The sequence below is a fragment of the Schistocerca serialis genome, chromosome 5 (assembly GCF_023864345.2).
Source record: "Schistocerca serialis cubense isolate TAMUIC-IGC-003099 chromosome 5, iqSchSeri2.2, whole genome shotgun sequence".
NCBI classification, from domain to species: Eukaryota; Metazoa; Arthropoda; class Insecta; order Orthoptera; family Acrididae; genus Schistocerca; species Schistocerca serialis.
In genome coordinates this window covers 834,725,607-834,747,347 of record NC_064642.1, presented here as the reverse complement: position 1 = coordinate 834,747,347, position 21,741 = coordinate 834,725,607, and the positions used below count along the sequence as shown (strand labels likewise).

General features: G+C 40.5%; 1 protein-coding gene across 1 annotated transcript in view; it reads right to left on the bottom strand.

Annotated features, from left to right (window-relative positions):
• Positions 1–385: 385 nt before the first annotated feature.
• The window catches only part of LOC126481515 (52 kDa repressor of the inhibitor of the protein kinase-like), a 152,290-nt gene continuing 130,934 nt past the window's right edge, over positions 386–21,741 (bottom strand). Inside the window, exons 7-8 of the mRNA XM_050105313.1 lie at positions 20,555–20,701; positions 386–409 (exon numbers count right to left, since the gene is read on the bottom strand). Coding sequence (XP_049961270.1) covers positions 401–409; positions 20,555–20,701 — 156 coding nt within the window. The 3' untranslated portion in view covers positions 386–400. The remainder of the gene's footprint in view (positions 410–20,554; positions 20,702–21,741) is intronic.

Below are 21,741 nucleotides of genomic sequence, written 5' to 3'. Positions count from 1 at the left end.
AGTTTAGGTGATTTATTATAATCTTTCCTCCTAAATAATACTCGTCTTAGAACAGTTACCAACACAAGGGAGAAAAGTTAATAGATCACACATAATGGAGTATTTTTTATCTGTCGCATCTAAAGTCATCAAAATGATAATCTTATGAAAATAACCATGCTTCTGGAGGACAACTAATACCTACGAAACTTACAAATGGAATCTCATTTTATTTTCAATTCCTTATCCGGTACTAACTCATTCTTGCATTAAAAAAGAACATTAGAAATGTGCAACTAACTTCTATATTTCAAATGAATCAGAAGCCACAACCAGAAAAAGGTTAATATTAATAACAGTCAGATTGCACAGTGTTCTTCATTAACTCAAGAACAACATGTTTCTCCCGTGAGTGGAATCATCAGGTTATCTGGAAATATAAACAGAGGACGAAATTACAATTAACCTAAGGTGGTCCTATTCTGGACTAGTACAACAGCAAAGTTATCATATCATAGTAGTGCAGAATAAGACCACATGCACAAGCTGCAAATATGATCCCAGACCAAAACTGCCACTGGAGCCATGTACACACAGAGCATCAAAAGAGCACAAGCAAAGTGTTGGGCTAGGGGTAATGACAAGCGCTATGCGCCACTCTAAGTGAGGGTGCAGTGCAACAACAGCAAAAAAAATAATAAAATAATAATGAACAGAATAAAAAACAAATGTAAAACCATATCAGAATTAAAATGCAAGTATATGTAGTTCACTATGTATAAGATTGGGGTATAAACAGAAAGGCTCACAGACGCAAGTGCAGTACAATAAAAATGAAATCCATGGAAGAAATAATAAATGAAAGGACTGACAATAAATATAAAGCTAAAATGAAACAACAAAAATAAAATGAAACAATGAAAATATAAATAAATACAATGAAATGCATTTACTTAACAATGGAATTGGTTGTAAAGAACAAGAGACACTCAAAAGTCTTCTTTAAAAATGGGAAACATGGATTTGTAAAGACTTGATATTTTCTGGTTCAAGTGATCATTAAACAACATATCCTTCTTAATGTATGAATATTTAACTATTTTAATCTTTTCAAAAAGGTCAAGTCTCTTCCCCTTCAGATATGTGGTGTAAAGCCCTTAGGTTCCCCAAGTGTTGATGGAAGGTGGACATTGGATTTGAGAAGTTTTGTGAAGGTGGAATTATATTTAACTTCCCCCTTCCTTGTGAGTAAATGTTCCTGAAATGTAGTTTAAAAGCCCTTCCTCTCTGGCCACTGCAAGGTGCCTAACATTCACAGCATTCCGGTTCATACATGCAAGAAGCAGTATCTTTTTGGGAACACCCACCGTGAATATAATGATATTAAATTTTGTTACAGCAGGTAAACTTTATCCTTATATGTGATGTTTTTACAGAACAATTTATCCTTATATTTTGACCCCAAAAAAGTTAAACTAGAGCACGACACACACTATCTTGGAAAATTCGTAATTCTGAGGTACACGGCCAAGTGCCCAGCATTACTACTAGCCCAATACATTGCTCATGCTCTTTCCATTCACGTGTACGCTCTGTGTGTATGCAAATGGGCCTCCAGCACTGTTTTGATCTTGGGCCATATTTACATCTTGTGTGCATGGTCATGTTCTGCAATGCCATGACTGGTGTCACGACTGATCGTGAGGTAACTCTGCTCTCATTTTCTCCTTCTTCATCTACAGCTATACTCTGCAAACCACTGTGAAGTGCATGGCAGATGGTATGTACCAGTGAACCAGTTATTAAGGTTACTTCCCACTCCATTCAAATATGGAACATGGGAAGAATGACTGACTGAACACCTATGTGCGTGCTGTAATTATTTAAATTTGGTCCTCATGATTCCAAAGTGAGCGCTACGTAGGTGGTTGCAGAATTTTCACAGAATCATCATTTAAAGCCGATTTGTGGAACTTTGTTAGTAGACTTTCTCAGGATGGTTTACATCTGTTTTCCACAGTCTGCCACTTCAGTTTCTCCAGCACCTCTCTGACAGTCTTTTTACGTGTCACACAAATCTGTGACCATTCATGCTGCCCTTATCTGTGTATGTTCAATATCCCCCGTTAGTCCCATTTGGAACGGTTGAGCAATAATCTAGAATGGTTCATATGAGCGTTTTGTAATGAATACAGTTTGTAGATTGATTACACTTCCCCAGCATTCTACCAATAAAGTGAAGTCTACCATCTGCTTTACCCACAACTGAGCCAATGTGATCGTTTCATTTCATTTTCCTAAAAAGTGTTATCCCCGATCTTTGTACGAGTTGACATTTCCATTATGAGTCACTGATATTGTAGTCATAGGATACTGCATTTTTTCATTTTATGAAGCGTAAAATTGTACATTTCTGAACATCTAAAGCAAGTTGCACATCTTGCAAAACTTTGAAAATGTTATAAAGATCTGACTAAATATTCATACAACTTCTTTCAGACAGTACTTCATTACACATAACTACATCTGTGAAATGTCTGAGGTTCTATTAATATTGTCCTCAAGGTCATTATTACACAAGATGAACAGCAAGGGTCCCAACACACTTCCCTGGGGAACACCCGAAGTAACTTCTACATCTGATGATGACTCTCCATCCGAGATAACATGCTGGATTCTCCCTATTAGAAAGTGTCCTCAATCCAGTCATGAATTGCACATGGTACTCCACACGACCAATCCTTTAACAATAAGCATAGGTATAGTTCTGAGTCAAACACTTTTCAGAAATCAAGAAATATTGCATCTACCTGACTGCCTTGATCCAAAGCTTTCAGTATGTCATGTAAATGAAGGTTCAAATGGCTCTGAGCACTATGCGACTTAACTGCTGTGGTCATCAGTCGCCTAGAACTTAGAACTAATTAAACCTAACTAACCTAAGGACATCGCACACATCCATGCACGAGGCAGGATTCGAACCTGCGACCGTAGCGATCACTCGGCTCCAGACTGTAGCGCCTAGAACCGCACGGCCACTCCGGCCGGCTGTAAATGAAGTATTAGTTGGATTGCACATGAACAATGTTTTCAGAATAAATGTTTGATGGCAGGGAAGAGATCATTCTTCTCTAGATACTTCATTACGTTCGAGCTCAGAATATGTTCCAAGATATTACAACAAACCAATGTCAAGCAAACGGGTCGGTACTTTCATGGATCACTTCTCTTACCCTGTAGTCAGGTGTAATTTGTCCTTTCTTCCTGGGCATGGATATTCGTTTGAGGGATGTGCAATACATTACAAATGGAAGAGGGGCTAACTCAAGAGACAAATTCTATACATAATATGATAGGGGTTCCATTGGAACCTGGAACTTTGTTCAAATTTAATGATTTGAGCTATTTCTCAAAACCACTGACACTAATAGTTATGTCATTATGTGGATTAGGTTGGTTGGTTGGTTTGGGGAAGGAGACCAGACAGCGTGGTCATCGGTCTCATCGGATTAGGGAAGGATGGGGAAGGAAGTCGGCCGTGCCCTTTCAGAGGAACCATCCCGGCATTTGCCTGGATTGATTTAGGGAAATCACGGAAAACCTAAATCAGGATGGCCGGACGCGGGATTGAACCGTCGTCCTTCCGAATGCGAGTCCAGTGTGTAACCACTGCGCCACCTCGCTCGGTCATTATGTGGATTAAATTGGGGCAATTGTCCTGTGTCTTCCTTTGTAAAGGAACAATCAGATAATGGAAAATCGAGAATGGAATGTAACAATATTATGAAAACGGTAGTTGCTACTCACCATATAGTGGAGATGCTGAGTCGCAGATAGGCACAAAAAAAAGAATGTCAGAAACTGAGCTTTTCGCCAAAAAAGCCTTGGTCAAAACCACACACACACACACACACACACACACACACACACACACACACACAAAAGCTCGCACGCAAAATTTGTGTGTGTGTGTGTGTGTGTGTGTGTGTGTGTGTGTGTGTGTGTGTGTGTGTGTGTGTGTTGCTTAGTTTTGACCAAGGTCTTTCTGACAGTGTTTTTGTTGTATCTAATTGCGACTCAGCATCTCCACAATATGGTGAGTAGCAACTATCCTATTTTTTAAGGAACATCTGAAAATAGATTTACGCATTTCAGCTTGTGCTTAGCTATCCTCAACTCCAGTTCCTGTCTAATTCGCTGGGATTGGACACTAACTTGGTGCCACTAGCAGCCTTTACATATGACCAAAATTTCTTTGAGTTTTGTGAAAGATCATTTAATAATATTCCACCATGGTAGTCACTGAAGGCATCACACATAGCTAGCTTGACTGGCAAATATATTTCATTCAGCATCTATCTATGATTTTATACTTTGTTTTATACCTATTATGCAGTAGTCCCTCTTTCTTTATGTGTTTCTTTACAGTGACAGTATACCATGGTGGACCTCTCTCATTATAAACTGTCCTACGGACTACATATCTATCCAGCACGTGGTCAACTATTTTTTTTTTTACCATTAGCCATAGTTCCTCTACATGGTCCTGCCCGGTGCTGCAATTTTCAAGTTACTCAGCGAGTCATGAAACTACTGATTGTTTATCTAGTTTACTGAGCACATATATATATATATATATATCCGCTTGCTTTCGTTGTCCTTTGTAATTTGGTAATCATTGTTGCCACAACAATATTGTAAGAAACAGACCACCTCCATTTCCCATTATTTTGATATACACTTCAATTTTCCATAAAAATATCACTGCTATCAATTTCAGGTTTGAACTAGCTTTCCGTACCTAGCATTATATGAGCTTCACTGCTTTTCAGGAGCACGTCGAAGTCTGGTACTTTGTTGTGAATGCTTCAGCACTTAACCACTAGGATTTTAATACTCTCAGCTGTGGGAGGCCTTTCTTTTGATCTTACACTGATACTTCTGTTTCCTGTAGCTATCATTGCCAGGAATGGATGGTGAGTTGTCTAATCATCTAAAAACTCCTTGTGTGCACCCCATACACATTTAGATATATGGGTAGCAACCTTTGATGTGTGGTGCATACCTAACCCATTTAGAGGGACACTATAGTTCTCAACCCTGTGGCGTAAGTACAGGAAGTCGCAACCTAGCTTGTCATGGAACCCTTGAAGTCTCCGGTTCATTCCCTCTATCTGACTCAAAACCAAGTTCTGGTGACAATGCCACAAATTCTGAGCTCCACTGAAACTCCACGCGCAAGGCTGGTCTTCTCAACCTTCTGCACCAGTTGCTGGAATGATAAAAAAAATGGCTTTGAGCACTATGGGACTTAACTTCTGAGGTCATCAGTCCCCTAGAACTTAGAACTACTTAAACCTAACTAGCCTAAAGACACCACACACATCCATGCCCGAGGCAAGATTCGAACCTGCGACTGTAGCGGTTGCTCGGTTCCAGACTGTAGCGCCTAGAACCACTCGGCGGAATGATCCAAGTATGACCTCGGAGCCCAGATAACTGGTACCATTTGTTCCAATGTGCACCACAAATTGTGTTACTTGCACCCTATTCCCTAAATAGCTGCCTCATCAACATGTTGAATGAGGCCCCCAGGCATATACACTCAGTGCACCTGGTATCCTTTCCTGTCTCTTGCTGCCATTTCTCTAAGGAGTACTATCATTCTCCATTCTTTTGAACTGCTGACAATTACACTACTGGCCATTAAAATTGCTACACCACAAAGATGACATGCTACAGACGTGAAATATAAGATCCTGTGATATGCAAATGATTAGCTTTTCAGAGCATTCACACAAGGTTGGCGCCGGTGGCAACACCTACTACGTGCTGACTTGAGGAAAGTTTCCAACCAATTTCTCAAACACAAACAGCAGTTGACCGGCGTTGCTTCGTGAAACGTCGTTGTGATGCCTCATGTAAAGAGGAGAAATGCGTACCATCACGTTTCCGACGTTTATAAAGGTCGGATTGTAGCCCATTATGATTGTGGTTTATCGTATCCCGACATTGCTGCTCGCGTTGGTCGAGATCCAATGACTGTTAGCAGAATATGGAATTGGTGGGTTCAGGAGTGTAATACAGAATGCTGCTGGATCCCAACGGCTTCATATCACTAGCAGTCGAGATGACAGGCATCTTATCCGCATGGCTGTAACGGATCATGCAGTCACGTCTCGATCCCAGAGTCAACAGATGGGGATGTTTGCAAGACAACAACCATCTGCACGAACAGTTTGACAAAATTTGTAGCAGCATGGACTATCAGCTCGCATCAGAGACAGGAGCACCTGCGATGGTATACTCAACGACGAACCTGGGTGCATGAATGGCGAAACGTCATTTTCTCGGATGAATTCAGGTTCTGTTTACAGCATCATGATGGTCGCATCCGTGTTTGGTGACATCACGGTGAACGCACATTGGAAGCGTGTATTTGTCATCGCCATACTGGCGTATCACCCACCATGGGAGCCATTGGTTACACGTCTCGGTCACCTCTTGTTCGCATTGACAGCACTTTGAACAGTGGACGTTACATTTCAGATGTGTTATGACCTGTGGCTCTACCCTTCATTCGATCTCTGCAAAACCCTACATTTCAGAAGGATAACACACGACGCCATGTTACAGGTCCTGTACAGGCCTTTCTGGATACAGAAAATGTTCGACTGTTGCCCTGGCCAGCACATCCTCCAGATCTCTCACCAACTGAAAACGTCTGGTCAATGGTGGCCGAGCAACTGGCTCGTCACAATATGCCAGTCACTACTCTTGACGAACTGTGGTATCGTGTTGAAGCTGCATGGGCAGCTGTACCTGTACACACCATCCAAGCTCTGTTTGACTCAATGCCCAGGCGTTTCAAGGCCATTATTACGGCCAGAGGTGGTTGTTCTGAGTACTGGTTTCTCAGGATCTATGCACCCAAATTGTGTGAAAATGTAATCACATGTCAGTACTAGTATAATATATTTGTCCAATGAATACCCATTTATCATCTCCATTTCCTCTTGGTGTAGCAATTTTAATTGCCAGTAGGGTAATAGATCCTACCCTTTTGTGTTTGTCTTCTCCTGTCACCAAACAAAACATGTTTCCCCAAATCAGGTGATGTACATAGCACCGCAAAACTTGTCGGTTAGGGGGATCGGTATAACACCCTGAGTCCTTCCTCATCCCTATCCACTCTGTACAGGACTCTTGGACCTACCATTGAAACACCACTCACAGTCAAGTGGATGGTTAATGACAGACTCTATACTTTCTGCAGAGGAGTCACGATCCACATGAGGAGAGAGTACTTGAGGTACCTTTGGTACCATTATCACAGGTACACAACTCTCGGGAGCTCCTCCAATACACCAACTAGCAACAGCTGCCAATCGTTTGACAGTATTCACGGAGATCTGCATTTGATTATGAATGTGAACCACTTCACCCTATTTTCGAGAACAGCATTCTCAGTTGGGTTACATTTTAGCTGGTGCAATGTATTATAGCACAGTGAACCAATGACTTTAAATTAAGCCTGTTACCAACTCAATCTATTGAGCTACAAAATTACTAATTCGCTATAAGAATTGAAGCTAGTACAAAAAATTAGACTTCTATTAAGGCAACACAAAACCTGGTGTGGGGGGGAGGGCAGGCTGTCTAAAATTTTTTGAAGTCACTAATGATGTTGAAAATAGTGTTAATTGATGATATATGTAGATAATATATACTTCTCACAATATGAAAACTAGATGTAACACAATATGTTATCTCAAAAATGCACAGCTACTTGCATTGATATACAAAGAAATTCAGAGTGATCTATTCTTTGGCAGTAACTGTAAATTACAAACAGTGATTTGCTATGAAATAAGTTTTCTAAAACACTCCTACGAGTAAGTTACAAAAATATAGTTTTGTAAGCATCCAAAAATTCTCAAAAATTTTTCATGTAATCACACCATTAAATTAGAAAACAATTTTATTGAATGAGGACAGGCCTACTGTTCTCAAAAATTGTAAATAAGCACAAACAAGTTTATGCCTACAATTAACAACAGTACGAATTAATCATGGCACTTGCGAATGTTTGAAATTTCACAATATACTATAACATAAACAGGTATTGATACATAAATGAAAGATTATGCAGAAGTGACGTGAAAAGCAAAAATTTAAAGCTAGAAGTTCAAATCGGCGCACAAATCTTGCACACATGGTCTCACACAAAGGAAAATTCCGAAGTCAGAATTTACATATAAAGAAATGTGCAGATTGCAGGGACTTTTTACTTAGCTGTTCCTGTGCCAACTTCTACACTGATGTGTCACAGAAGAACACTTCAGCTTGAGTTTATCTTGTCAAAAACGACAAAATGTGCGACATCTGTTTCTACTGATCCCTGTTCCTGGTGTTTTTCCTCCTGTTTCATTTCACTGTTGGGTTTTTGGTTTATCCCATCAAAACACATTTTATGAATATTTTTTTATATGAGTACATACATTTCTAGAGATTTCAAAATCATTCAGGTAGGTGACGTCCCCCATAGGCTATACAATGCATAAGCTGATTTCTCACTTTCTGCACGACTCTTACAAGCATAGCATCAGCTACGTTGGTAATTTCTGCCCAGATATTGGCCTTCAGGTCTAGCAGCATCCTTGGATGGTTAACAAAAATGATAAATGTGGTTTAAGAAGAGAGAGAGAGAGAGAGAGAGAGAGAGAGAGAGAGAGAGAGAGAGAGAGAGAAATTGCAAGGGGCTGCCAAATTGCGGAAACGGGTTGTTGTTGTTGTGGTGTTCAGTCCTGAGACTGGTTTGATGCAGCTCTCCATGCTACTCTATCCTGTGCAAGCTTCTTCATCTCCCAGTATCTACTCCAACCTACATCCTTCTGAATCTGCTTAGTGTATTGATCTCTTGGTCTCCCTCTACGATTTTTACCCTCCACGCTGCCCTCCAATGCTAAATTTGTGATCCCTTGATGCCTCAAAACATGTCCTACCAACCGATCCCTTTTTCTAGTCAAGTTGTGCTACAAACTTCTTTTCTCCCCAATCCTATTCAATACCTCCTCATTAGTTACGTGATCTACCCACCTTATCTTCAGCATTCTTCTGTAGCACCACATTTCGAATAGCCACTCCAAATCGCCCCTTACTAAGGTGAGGAGCTCTGGGAAGTGTTTCCACAAAATAGCCCTTTCAGTGTGACCTGTTGCTCTGTTCTTTGGTCCCCAAGTTCAATTCATCAAGTTGTGTGGGGGAAAAATCTCTCCAGAATGTTCACATACTGGTCTGAATTCTCTATGATTATGACCTCATTTTTTTTCAACAAACTAGGAACCAACATTCGCAGCTATGGAGATCATGAAGTACACTATGAATTTAGATTACTATAGAGGGCTTTGATGCAATTCTCAATGACTGGTGTTGTCCCAGTAGCACATGTTCTGTTCGTTGACGCATCCTGTCAGGTCAATTGAGAGGGGGGGGGGGTAATAAATAAATAAATAAATCTGTTCTCAGAAATTTTTCCGGAAAGGGCATGACATGCATACCTCTGACAACTGGAGTTGTGTTTAGAATGATCAGTCCACATCCCTAATTAGGCCCTTCGTGATTTTGAAATCTTGCATTTATGTCAACTTTAAAAGACCTGAAGGATAACATGCAGGCAGATATTGCCAACATACCAGCTACCTGTGATGCTGGTGAGGGTCACGAGAAATGCCAGAAATTTGCTTATTCAGTGTATGGGCAATGGAGGGGGCGGGGGCATACCATGATTGTCACTACATACAATGTTTTTCCCCAGTTCAATCGTTAATGTTTATGCTCCTTACACTAAGCGAGGCGTCGGTTGGCATTTACCAGTGCGATGTGTGGCTTATGAGCAGCCTATCAAGCATGAAATCCCAAGTTTTCTCACTTTCCGCCTAACTGTCATAGTACTTGCAGTGGATACTGATGCAGTTTAGAATTCAAATAATGATGACCTGGATGGATGTCTGTCTATTACACGTTACGACCCTCTTCAAGTGACACCCAATCACCTGACCACATTTGAAGCAGAGTGCCCCCTTCTGCTCTCTTATAACGTCTAATGACTACTGAGGTCACTGATATAGGGTACCTGGCAGAAGATGGCAGCACAATGCACATAAAGGAAAAACCTATATTTTTGGGTGTGTCAGGATACTTTTGATCACATAGTGTACAGGGCACTTGGCGTTGAAATAACCAATCAATTTTTAACAGTTCAGTGTGGTGCCAACTGCTGCTTAACCTGCTGCTGCAGATGCAGCAGGATGGGCCAGAGCCATATGATGAACACCATGGTCTTGGTATTGCCATGTGGCCACTTGGGGCCAAGTCCTCTTGCTGTCTAGAGCCCAATCGTTTTGCAAATACCACTGCCAGCAGTCATGTATATTGGGTACATTGCTGCCAAGTCTCCCTGCAGTACAACCGAAGGAACGCCCAGCTTCTCATAGCTGTATTACACAACCTTCTTCAAACTCAGTGAGGTGCTGATAATGGTGTCTTTGTTGCTCTAAAGGCATTTTTGACTAATGCCAACTCACCATGTCCAATCTCAAAGGTAATTAACGCTCATGACTATTACAGTATGTGTTTAAACCAAACCTGATTTGCATCCTCATACTGGCACTGCTAGCGCCAGTCTCATGTGACTGGCATGAAATTTAAATAAACATTATTTTTCAGATGTAGAAACACACCTACGAACTTTTGTGTATTTTGCACAACTCCTTTGTGTTGCAATCAACCCCCCCCCCCCCCCCCTCCCCCGCATCAGTGTATTAGCCATAGTAAGTTTGTTGTGTTGCCACACTACAATGGAATAGAGTAATTTTCAGAAAAAAAGGGTTACGGAATATCAGCGAAAGTCAATAGCAGCTCAAATTTTCCTCGATAAACACAATAAGTTAACACTGACTATAATATGGATCCTACAAATTTCTCAGTTGCTATTCATATACTCACTGTGATGTTAACAGTAGAGCGAGATAAAATACTTACAAGCACAATCAAAAACACTAAGAAAAATATTGGCCACTCAGCAGGTGAACATTAAACTAACAATTTTCCACATCCATATATACTTGCCATCTGTATTCACTGCTCTCTTCAAACCAGTAAAACAAGACTTTTATCTAACAGATAATGATTATTTTGAACAACTTTTCCAATGATGTTAGACTTTCGTAATTCATGTTTCCATTCAATGAAATTGTGAAACTATCAAAACTTCATGGAATTTAAGCCACTATATAAATAAAAACAAGCTTCTGTCCAACTTCAACTTTGATAGTTTTGTAATTTCATTGAGTCATCAGAAGCTGCTGCCTATTGCCATCCGGCATGCTGGATTTGAGTAAATCAGCTTCCATTTTGTGTCCATCTCTGCTGATATCGTATAAAAATTGGAAATGAAATCTGAACAATAATATTTCAACAACATTTTGAAGAGCATTTGGGAGAGCTGTTTGAAGCAATGTAATACCTTCCCAATTATGAATTGCATAACCAATGTGAACGAGATGATTCAGAAAGAATATCACTTTAAAATATACATAATGTAGGTTAAAGTAAATGAAAACCTCAATACCTTAAGGAGTTCTGTTCAGTGCAATTGACAAGTTGCTCCATTCATGTAATTAAAACAGGCATCATCTACAAATTAAAACAGAAAATAAAGGCTGATTTGACCAATTTGCAAATATTTTTCCCTGAGGAGTACCACTGACTAGTAAAAACATATTCAAGTTATCAAAAATTCCACAATTCACATAAACATATTACAGATACTTTATTAGAATACAAAAGAAACCACTCAGCTCTAATTATGTAATGACACCCAAACATTTAGCTTATTTATAACTACATTCACTTTGGAGGAATCACTTCAATACTTCAAAAATCTGAGTATGGTGACAAATAATTTTTCTGTCAACTGACTAAAAATGTCAAACATGGAATTTTGATAATGTAATATAAACAAATAGATTTAAAAAATCTACTCACCAACAGGGGCCAAGAGAACCCAAACACAAAAGGATTTAAGTTTTACAAGCTTTCAGAGCCAGTGGCTCCTTCTTCTGGTAGAAGAGTTGAATACAAAGGAAGAGGGGTGAAGGAAAAGGACTGGAGAGGTTTAGCGACTTAAGGGGTAGAATTCAGGAAACTCTGCCAGAAATGCGGGTCAGGGGAGACTTACTGCACGGATGACAGGTAAAGACCAATTGATTGTTTGGGACTGCACCGGATGAGACTTAAAAACCTGAGAGCTTAAAAGTGGAAGACAGGGTAATATGCAAGAGAGATTACTACTACAGTACTGGGCACAAATTAAGAAGACTGACAAGCTAAGTGCATTATATCAAAGAGAGGTGGGACGGCAAAAAATTGACAATTCAGAAAATGAAAGATACAGAAAACTAAAATGGAATGAAGAAAGGAGTGGTTACAGTGAAGAGATGCTGAGCCTGAAGGAATTAACGTAAATTAAGCCCAGGTGGGTGGTGAGAAACAAGGACATATTGTAGTGCTATTTTCCACCTACGGGGTTATGAGAAACTGGTGTCTGGGGGGAAGAATCCAGATGGTGCGTGTGATGGAACAGGCACTGAGGTAATGACTGTCATTTTGTACAGCATGCCCTGCAACAGGATATTTTATGTTGTCTGTATACATCCTCTGCCTATACCCATTCATCCTGACTGATAGCTGGGTGGTAGTCATGCCGATGTAAAAGGCCAAACAGTGTTTACATAAAAGCTGGTATACGATGTGCCATTTCTCAGGTGGCTCTCTCTTTGATATTATATTTTTTGCCTGTTACAGGGCAGGAATAGGTGGTGGTAGGAGAGTGCACAGGGCAAGACTTGCAGCGAGGACTCTCACAGCGGTAGGAGCCATTGGGTATGGAGATGTATGCAGAAGGAGCATAGGGTCTGACAAGGATATTGTGGAGATTGCGAGGACGACAGAAAGCTATTCTAGGTGTGGGGGCAAAATCTGACAGAATGGATCTCATTTCAGAGCATGAATTTAGGAAGTCATGGCCTTGTCAAAGTAGCTGATTAATATATTCAAGACCAGGATAATACTGGGTGACGAGTGGTCTACTCTGATGTTTTTTGGAGGGATCAGCTGTTGTGGTTGGCAGGAGAGCCAACACCGTGTTACTAGAGGAGGCCGAAATACATGCGTTTTAGCTCACACAGGCTGGCGTGAGGTCTGGAACAAGACAAGGAAATTAGAATTTAGAGAAACGGACGTAGCTGGTGGAATACTTAACTTCAATCCATTAATGATGGACGTCGCTCTTGATGGTACATGATTCACAATATCAATAGTAACTGAATATGGCGCCTTGCTAGGTCGTAGCAAATGACGTAGCTGAAGGCTATGCTAAACTATCGTCTCGGCAAATGAGAGCATATTTTTCTCTAGACCTGCCGTGTGGCGGCGCTCGGTCTGCAATCACTGATAGTGGCGACACGCGGGTCCGACGTATACTACCAGACCGTGGCCGATTTAAAGGCTACCACCTAGCAAGTGTGGTGTCTGGCAGTGACACCACATCAGCAGTACGAGGATTGGATGTGATGGTCTGGGAAATCTACTTTTGAACTAGGCTAAAATCAAACAATGGAAAATCCAGGATGGAATGTAACACTATTAAGAGAAGGGAAGTTTGCTTCTCACCATATAGTGAAGATGGTGAGTCGCAGATAGGCACAACTAGGCTATTAGGATAATTTACATCCAGTGAAGGCTGAAGTAAGAGTGGTGGTGTACTGCTGTAAAGATTCAGTATCTGAACAAATAAATTTTCCTCAAATGCCAAGGCTGTATGAGAGGAAACATTTGACATGGAAAGGATGGCAAGTTTGTTAGTAGGTTTGATGTGGATGGAAGTGTCAAGCTTGTCTTCAGTGAGGATGATATAAACATCAAGGAAAATGGCATGGGATTCGGAATAGGACTATGTTAAATTTAACTGGGAGAAAGTATATAGAGGGATTTTAACAGGCCAGCCTCATTATGAGTCCATATGGCAAAGATGTCATCAACGTATCTAAACCAAACCAGGGGCTGAAGGCTAATGGATCCCAGGAAAGCTTCCTCCAAGTGACCCATGGAAAGGTTGGTGTAGGAAGTAGCCATCCTGGTTCCCATGGCCATACCGCTGATCAGCTTGTATGTCTACCCCTCAAAGGTGCAGTAATTGTTGGTAAGTATAAAGTTGATGAAGGTGCATAAGAAAGATGTAATAGGTTTGGAATCAGGTGGGCGCTGACTGAGGAAATGTTTAGCAGCAGACAGACTATGTACATAAGTGGTGATGGTATAGAAGGAGCAAGATGTGTAGTGGGAGTAGGACAGGCACAAATTTCAGACAATCTAGGAAATGGTTGGTATCTTTAATACAACAGGGAAGTCTTTGTGCTATGCTTTGCAGACATTGATCAACTAAGGTAGGTATAAGGTTGGTAGGTGCTTTGAAGCCGGTAACTACAGAATGGCCAGGATGGTTGGGTTTGTGGATCTTAGGAAGAAGGTAAAATGTGGGAGTGCATGGTTTGGGTGGGGTAAGAAGTTCTATGGATTGAGGCGTAAGCCCTTGTGATGGGCCTGAGGTTTTTAAGAGACACTGCAGGTCAGTTTGAATCACATGGATGTGATACTGATGGCAGATGCTTTATGTGGAGGTGTCAGACAGCTGGCATAGACCTTCACTAACATACTCCTGTAAGTCAGGCACCACAGTGGTAGATACTTTGTATGCTGGGAGGATAATGAGGGGGTCATCAGCTTTCAGGGAACATAGGGCCTGGAGATCTGCAGAGGACAGGTTACGGCCATGTTGTAGGGACCTGAGGAAAGGTTGTGAAGCAATGCTGGATGTGAGGAATTCTTTATAAATTTGTAACGGATGATTCTGAGGTAGTGGTGGTGGATCAAGTTGGAAACGTGTTTGGAACTGTTGAAGACAGGGTTCAGTGTCAGGTTTGCTGCTTGAATGGTTTTGGGACTGGGTTGCAAAGTGATATTTCCAGTTGACACTAAGTGTAAAAGAAAGTAGGTCCTTCACCAAAGCAGCATGGTTTAGGGCTGAAAGTGATAAACTTAGATACTACAGGTAATTCATGGGGGGGGGGGGGGGGGGGGGGTTGGTAGGTTGAGAACACTGTACTGGTCTGGGAGGCAACGGTGAAGGTTGTGGGATGTTGAGGAGGCTGGCCAAGCTCGGTTTGTAGAAGAGGAGTGGTGGTTGATGGTGTGGCTGTCTAGGAAGCTGCAGTGGGACAAGAAGGGAAACATTACTGTTGAGGTACTTTAAGAGAAGGTGAGATAGCTTTTTGAGGTTAAGTCTGGCAAGTTGTTGCAGTCTGAAGTTGGCTTGGCGGATGATACACTCCAAGGAAACATGAGAGGCAGATAACTGCAAGATTTTGTAGAAAGCGAGAAGTCAAGTCTGGCAAGTTGTTGCAGTCTGAAGTTGGCTTGGCGGATGATACACTCCAAGGAAACATGACGGGCAGATAACTGCAAGATTTTGTAGAAAGCGAGAAGTCTAGTGGAGTGGAAACGGACAAATGAGGCAAAATGGTCACAGATTAGTCGGGTATGTGCAAAAGACCGCTGTATTTGAAACTGTAACAGAAGGTGGTGTAGAGTAGGATTACATCCAGAAATAGGAACTTTCAAAGTCAGGCCTTTGGGTGTAACTCCAAGGGACAAGCAGGTTTCCAGAAACAGAATTTGGGACCTTAATTTTGGCAGTGCAGAGGCATGTATTTGAAAATAACAGATGTAATATTTGACGGAATTCACCATGACACGAGATGACAGTTTGGAGTGATAGAAATGGTGGGAGTGGCATAAACGAGAGGCAGAGGGTGGGAAAAGATAGACAAATGGAAGAAAAGTAGGGAAAAAAATCCGGAAAAATCAGAAAATTTTGCACAAAAATTGTGAGAACGGGCAATGGGTAACAGAAGGCATCAGTAGACAAGAACTTCTCACCACAAGAGTGGTCTATATGATCTGAAAAAATGATATGGGAGGTGGTAGGAGGGGGAGGGGGGGGGGGGGGGCAAGGGGTGGGAGGGAAATAGCCAAAGTCGTGAAAGGAGACAAAATTTTAAAAACTGGTCAGACAGAAAGAGAAAGTCACAGGAGATAATGTAAACTACTTTGCTTGGAAAACAAAGTAATGTAGGAGATGGTAGTAAAAGTCAATCAGAGTGGTTTGGTGAAAAACAAACACACAAAAATGTGAAACAACTGCGTAAACAGAGTAAGTGGAGGATAGGAAAGAAAATAGCAGTCAAATTTTAAAATAAATCAACGAAAAACAATCGGGAGAATGCCCTGCAGTGTAGAGGAACTGTGGGCAAATTCATAAATAACAGTGGAATTCATATAAGCAAATTCATAAAAAAGAATGTGCATGAAAACCAGTACTAGAAAAGACAAAGTGTTGATAAATCCGGGTGGCACAGGTAAATAAACGATTGGAATACTAGCATAAAATGTAGAAAACAGACAATAGCTTGAACAAGACAGATAACAACAAAGACTGAAAAGAGGACTACATAGATGGCTACAAGGGCTAATATAAAAATGAAAATAGTCGATTAGTGACAATGTATGTAAATGATCCAGAAGCCATCAGCTCCTGGTTTGGTTTACATACATTGATGACATCTTTGCCATATGAACTCATGTTGAGAATGACCTGTTAAAAATTCCTGGAATCTCTTAATACGTTCTCCCAATTAAATTACACATGATCCTATTCTGAATTCCATGCCATTTTCCCTAATTTTTATCTCATCCTCACCGAAGGCTAGCTACACACTTCCATCACATCAAACCCACTAACTAACAACAGTACTTATATATATTGACAGTTGCCATCCTTTCCATGTCAAACATTCCCTCCCAAACAGCAATGGCATTTGTTGCAAATGTATTTGTTCAGATGCAAACTCTTTACAGCAGTACACCACCACTCTCACTTCAGCTTTCACTGGACATAATTATCCCAATAGCCTAGCTCAAAAGCACTTCTGCTGATCCCTACAAAAAAACAACTTCAGAACACATCTCTAGTCACCCAGTATTACCCTGGTCTTCAACATATTAATCAGCTACTCCGACAAGCCCATGACTTCCTGAAATCATGCCCTGAAATGAGATCCATTCTCTCTGATATTTTGCCCACTACACCTAATATAGCTTTTCGTCACCCTTCCAATTTCCGCAATATCCTTGTCAGGCCCTATGCTCCTTCTGCACCTGTCTCCCTACCCTATGGCTCCTATCCCTGTGACCATCCCTGCTGCAAGATCTGCCCTATGCTCCCTCCCACGACCACCTAAAGTAACCCTGTAACAGACAAAACATTACTATCAAAGAGAGAGCCACTTGTGAACAACACATTTTCCGGCCTTTTAAAAGCATTGCTACCACCTAGCTATCAGTCGAGACTAATAGGCATAGTCAGAGGGTTTATAAAGGCAACACAAAATATCCTGTTGCAGAGCAAGCTGTACAACATGACAGTCATTACCTCAGTGCCGATTTTATCACATGCACCATCTGGATTCTTCCCCCAGAGACCAGTTTCTCAGAACGCCACAGGTGGCAACTAGCACTACAACATGTCCTTGGTTCTCACTATCCACCTAGGCTTAATTTATATTAATTCCTTCCATATCAGCATCTCTTCAAAGTAGCTACTACTTTCTTTATTCAATTTTAGTTACTTACATCTCTCATTTTCTGACTTTTCCATTTTTCGCCGTCCCCCCTCCCAGCTCTGTTATATGCAATGCACTTAGTTTTTCACTCTTCATGATGTTGTAGTAGTAATCTCTGTCTTGCATATTACCTTGTCGTCCACCTTTAGCTCTCAGGTATTCAATTCTCGTCCAGTTCAGTCCCTAACATTCAACCTTCCCTTCTCATTCTGTCCAGTAATTCTCTCCTGACCCGGGATGATGGGTGACTTTCCTGAACAGTGCCCCTTCCCCTAAACGTCTCTAGTCCTTTCCCTTCACCTCTCTCCATTCTCCTTCAACTCTTCTGCCAGAAGAAGGAGCCACTGGCTCTGAAAGCTTGTAAAAATTAAAGCGTTTTGTGTGTGTTCCCCAGCTGCCACTTGGCGAGTAGACATTTTATCTATTAATTTACATTAATATAAATAACTGACTATTTTTGTTGATATAAACAGGGAATTTTATTCAACAATTCTGTTATAACAAAGGAGATCTTCATTATGTTCAGTTCGATAAGTAACTTAGTCTATATCCCTCGGGTGTTTCAATGGACTGTATACCACAAAAGTTATTTTCTTTTTACTGTAGTAGATTAAAATGCAACAACTAGTGCAATCAATTTCTCATCATTTCATTCAGCAGCCAAAAAGCTTGAAAATGTGTTTGTCCCCACTGAAATGTGAATTTAGGTAATTTTGCAGCAAAAATAACCTTAACATTTACTACAGCAATGGAGAGATATAGATGGGGCCTGATAAGTTTTTGTCTGTTGTGTCACAGTAATGCAGCAAATACTCACAATGGTTGCATTGTCAGAATGTTCTCCACCAAGTAATATGGTACTGTGAAACATGGACACTTACTGAGCCACTTCTGAGGTGGCCGACATGTTCCCACACCTGAATGAACCATCATCCTGCTCTGGGTTTCAAACACGAGTGCTTCATCAAAATATACACATCTGACAGAGTATAGAAACATCAGGAAGTGTGGAGACAGTTGGGGCATATACCAGTCAACCCTCACAGCCCTCAGGATTTCTACAGAAAGTACTAGTGGCATGCTGAACCATAACTCTCAGGCACTCCTTAACACAATGGTGTTAACAGTGAAAGAGACTGGAAAATATAAAGATCCTTTTGTACAAAAAAAAAACAAGTTTTGTTACTGGACTGCAAATAATTGTCACAAAATTCATAGAAGTGTATTATGCTACTCACTTTACTCACTATGTTGGCCCTACATATGGAGAGCATGGATTTGACAGTAGCTACTGTCCTGGAAAAAAATTATAATATGCTATGGCACAGCTTGGATTGTATACGAAATTTTCGTAATTGAGGACAACGGCCCACACACCGAATTAGTCTCTCAGTCTGAGAGAAATGTTCAGTCAGCAAGAGACAGAATAACCTTAGTTGAGTCCACAGGACTCCTTTTTTACATGCTTTTCTTCTAATTATGTTCACCCAGAAATATTAATTAATCAAAGGAACCAAAAGTAGACAAAGGCAGTGCTAGTTAAAAGTTACTAAAACTAAAAACTGTCACTACATTGAACATCAACTCACTCTTTTGCTAAAATGGACTGTTTGTTCTGATTACATTAGTTAGTCATAGACAAACAATTAAACAATAGAAAGTCCAAGTTGGAATATCACCAATTATGGCAAGGATAGATTGCAACTCACTGTAAAGATGACATGCTGAGTTGAAGACCGGCATAATGAAAAGACAGTTACACACTAAGCTTCCGGTCAACGCCTTCTTCAGAAAAGAAAATGCGCACACACACACACACACACACACACACACACACACACACACACACAGACACACAGCGCCAGCTAGTGCGATCACGTGTGCGTGTGGTGTATCTGCTTGTGTGAATCCTTTTCTTTTTTAAGAATGCTTTGGATGAGAGCTTAATGTGTAAGAGTCTCTTTGTTGTGCGTGTCTGCAATTCAATGTATCATGTATACAATCAAACAATTCTTGTTTTGGTCAAAGGAATCGGAAAATATAACCTCTGCGATACCAGTGGTTTCTCATATAAATATATTTTTTTTCTACTTGTCTTCTATGGGTGAAAGGTTCCCTTCCTTCCTCCCCCCCCCCCCCCCCCTCCCCTGCCCCTCACCACTTTAGTGCAATTGCATTCCAGCTTCTATCTTAAAATTTCTAATAAAAATTTGTAACCAAACGTTAGCAACAAGAAGTATCATATACAAAGCAATAAAAAGCTCAGTTCTAAACAGTTAATTATGGAGTCAGCTATAACTTTTATTGGAAGTTTAACATTTTTTTAGAGAGAAGTCCAGCAACAGATCAATATAACTAAGGCTTAAAAAGAACCTAGTGGTTCCCAACAGTGATGCAGTGATTTTCTGGAAGGTAAAAGGAGTTGGTGCAGGTTGGATGGATGGTAGTGTGTGCATGCCTGTGTGTGTGTGTGTGTGTGTGTGTGTGTGTGTGGGGGGGGGGGGGGGGAGGGGGGGGGGTGTAAACAGGTGAGTGGGTGGATAGGTGCGAGAATGGGAGCAGGCATGCGCAAGCGTGCAAAGTCTACTTTCCTCTTATGCATTCATTATCCTGTTAACTAATGACTTATTAAAAATGCAGGAAGGCAGAATGGACTTTTCAATGAAAAATTAATATAAAGGAAGCTTACAATTTTGGAGGACTTAACAGCCATTCTAGATAAACAATTCTGTATTTGGTGGAACGTGGTATACTACAAAAACACACATACTTACTTCAATGGATTCTTCATCTTCAATGCAGAATAATTTTCGTAACTTTGCATCAGCTTCCAAGCAAGAACTGACTAATTCATGACACGAGTTTAATTTATCAATACATGTTATACATATCTGTAGTGGAAGTTTATCATCTTCTCTGACCTATCGGATGAGAAACTGTTATGAGAAATAGTACAATGTGTCAATCTACCATGTTAAAAATATTCTTAGAACATGAAGACATAAGGCATCCACATATTCCTCTTTGTTCCAGTAATTATATTCAGGTATTTAATGCTGACTGTATGTTATTACAATTAAATATCACAACCAAATTAACGAAATCTTAGTATTATGGGCAAGTTCCACTTAATGACAAATTCTCTTTGAAAGATACCTGGATATCTTTGAGCCTCCATTTCACAGCTTTATTTCTAGTTAATTTTGATACACCTGCTCTGATTACTAGGTGATATGAACATTTTACAGGCAAATCAATTTACTTCAGAACTGTATTGAAACACAGTGTCATAAAAGAAGTGTAAATTGTTTGTTTACATATCATGTAAATATACAATGCTCTTCTGATATTGGTTGAACTAGCACATGGCTCATCCAAAGTATGTGAGGTAATACAGCACACTTGTTTTGTGGCTGCCAGTTCCGTATCTTTGTTCAGTAGAAACTTGCGTTGCACATTATACACACCACAGACTTCATCACAAAGGGACATACAATATTGTACTCACTGCAACATACAACACCAAGTCCAACTAACAGAAAGGAGAGACAGTTTGGTTCACACAGGCCCTTTTGTTTGTGGCAAATTACTTTTTTTTAGACATCTGTATTAAATGGTATTCATGTGCCCAGAGATTTTAGCTGTATTTTATTGTTACGTATGCACTAAAGCAGCAACTGGCTTGTATATTCCAACACAATTAACACTAATTTTAGCAATGGGCACAATCACTGCCAGAAAGTATCATACACTGTTATGTATGAAACTCCTTGTGAATGCCTACATCACCATAAAAATTGTGCATGGAGTGTACCACACTAGTTTACACACTATGTCCCATGAAATCAAAATGATAATTCACAAAGTCTCATTATGTTCATTTGCCACATCCCAGAACATGATACCTTCATAAGCTAGATCTATTACAAATGGTGACCGTTATCGTATTACTACTGGACAA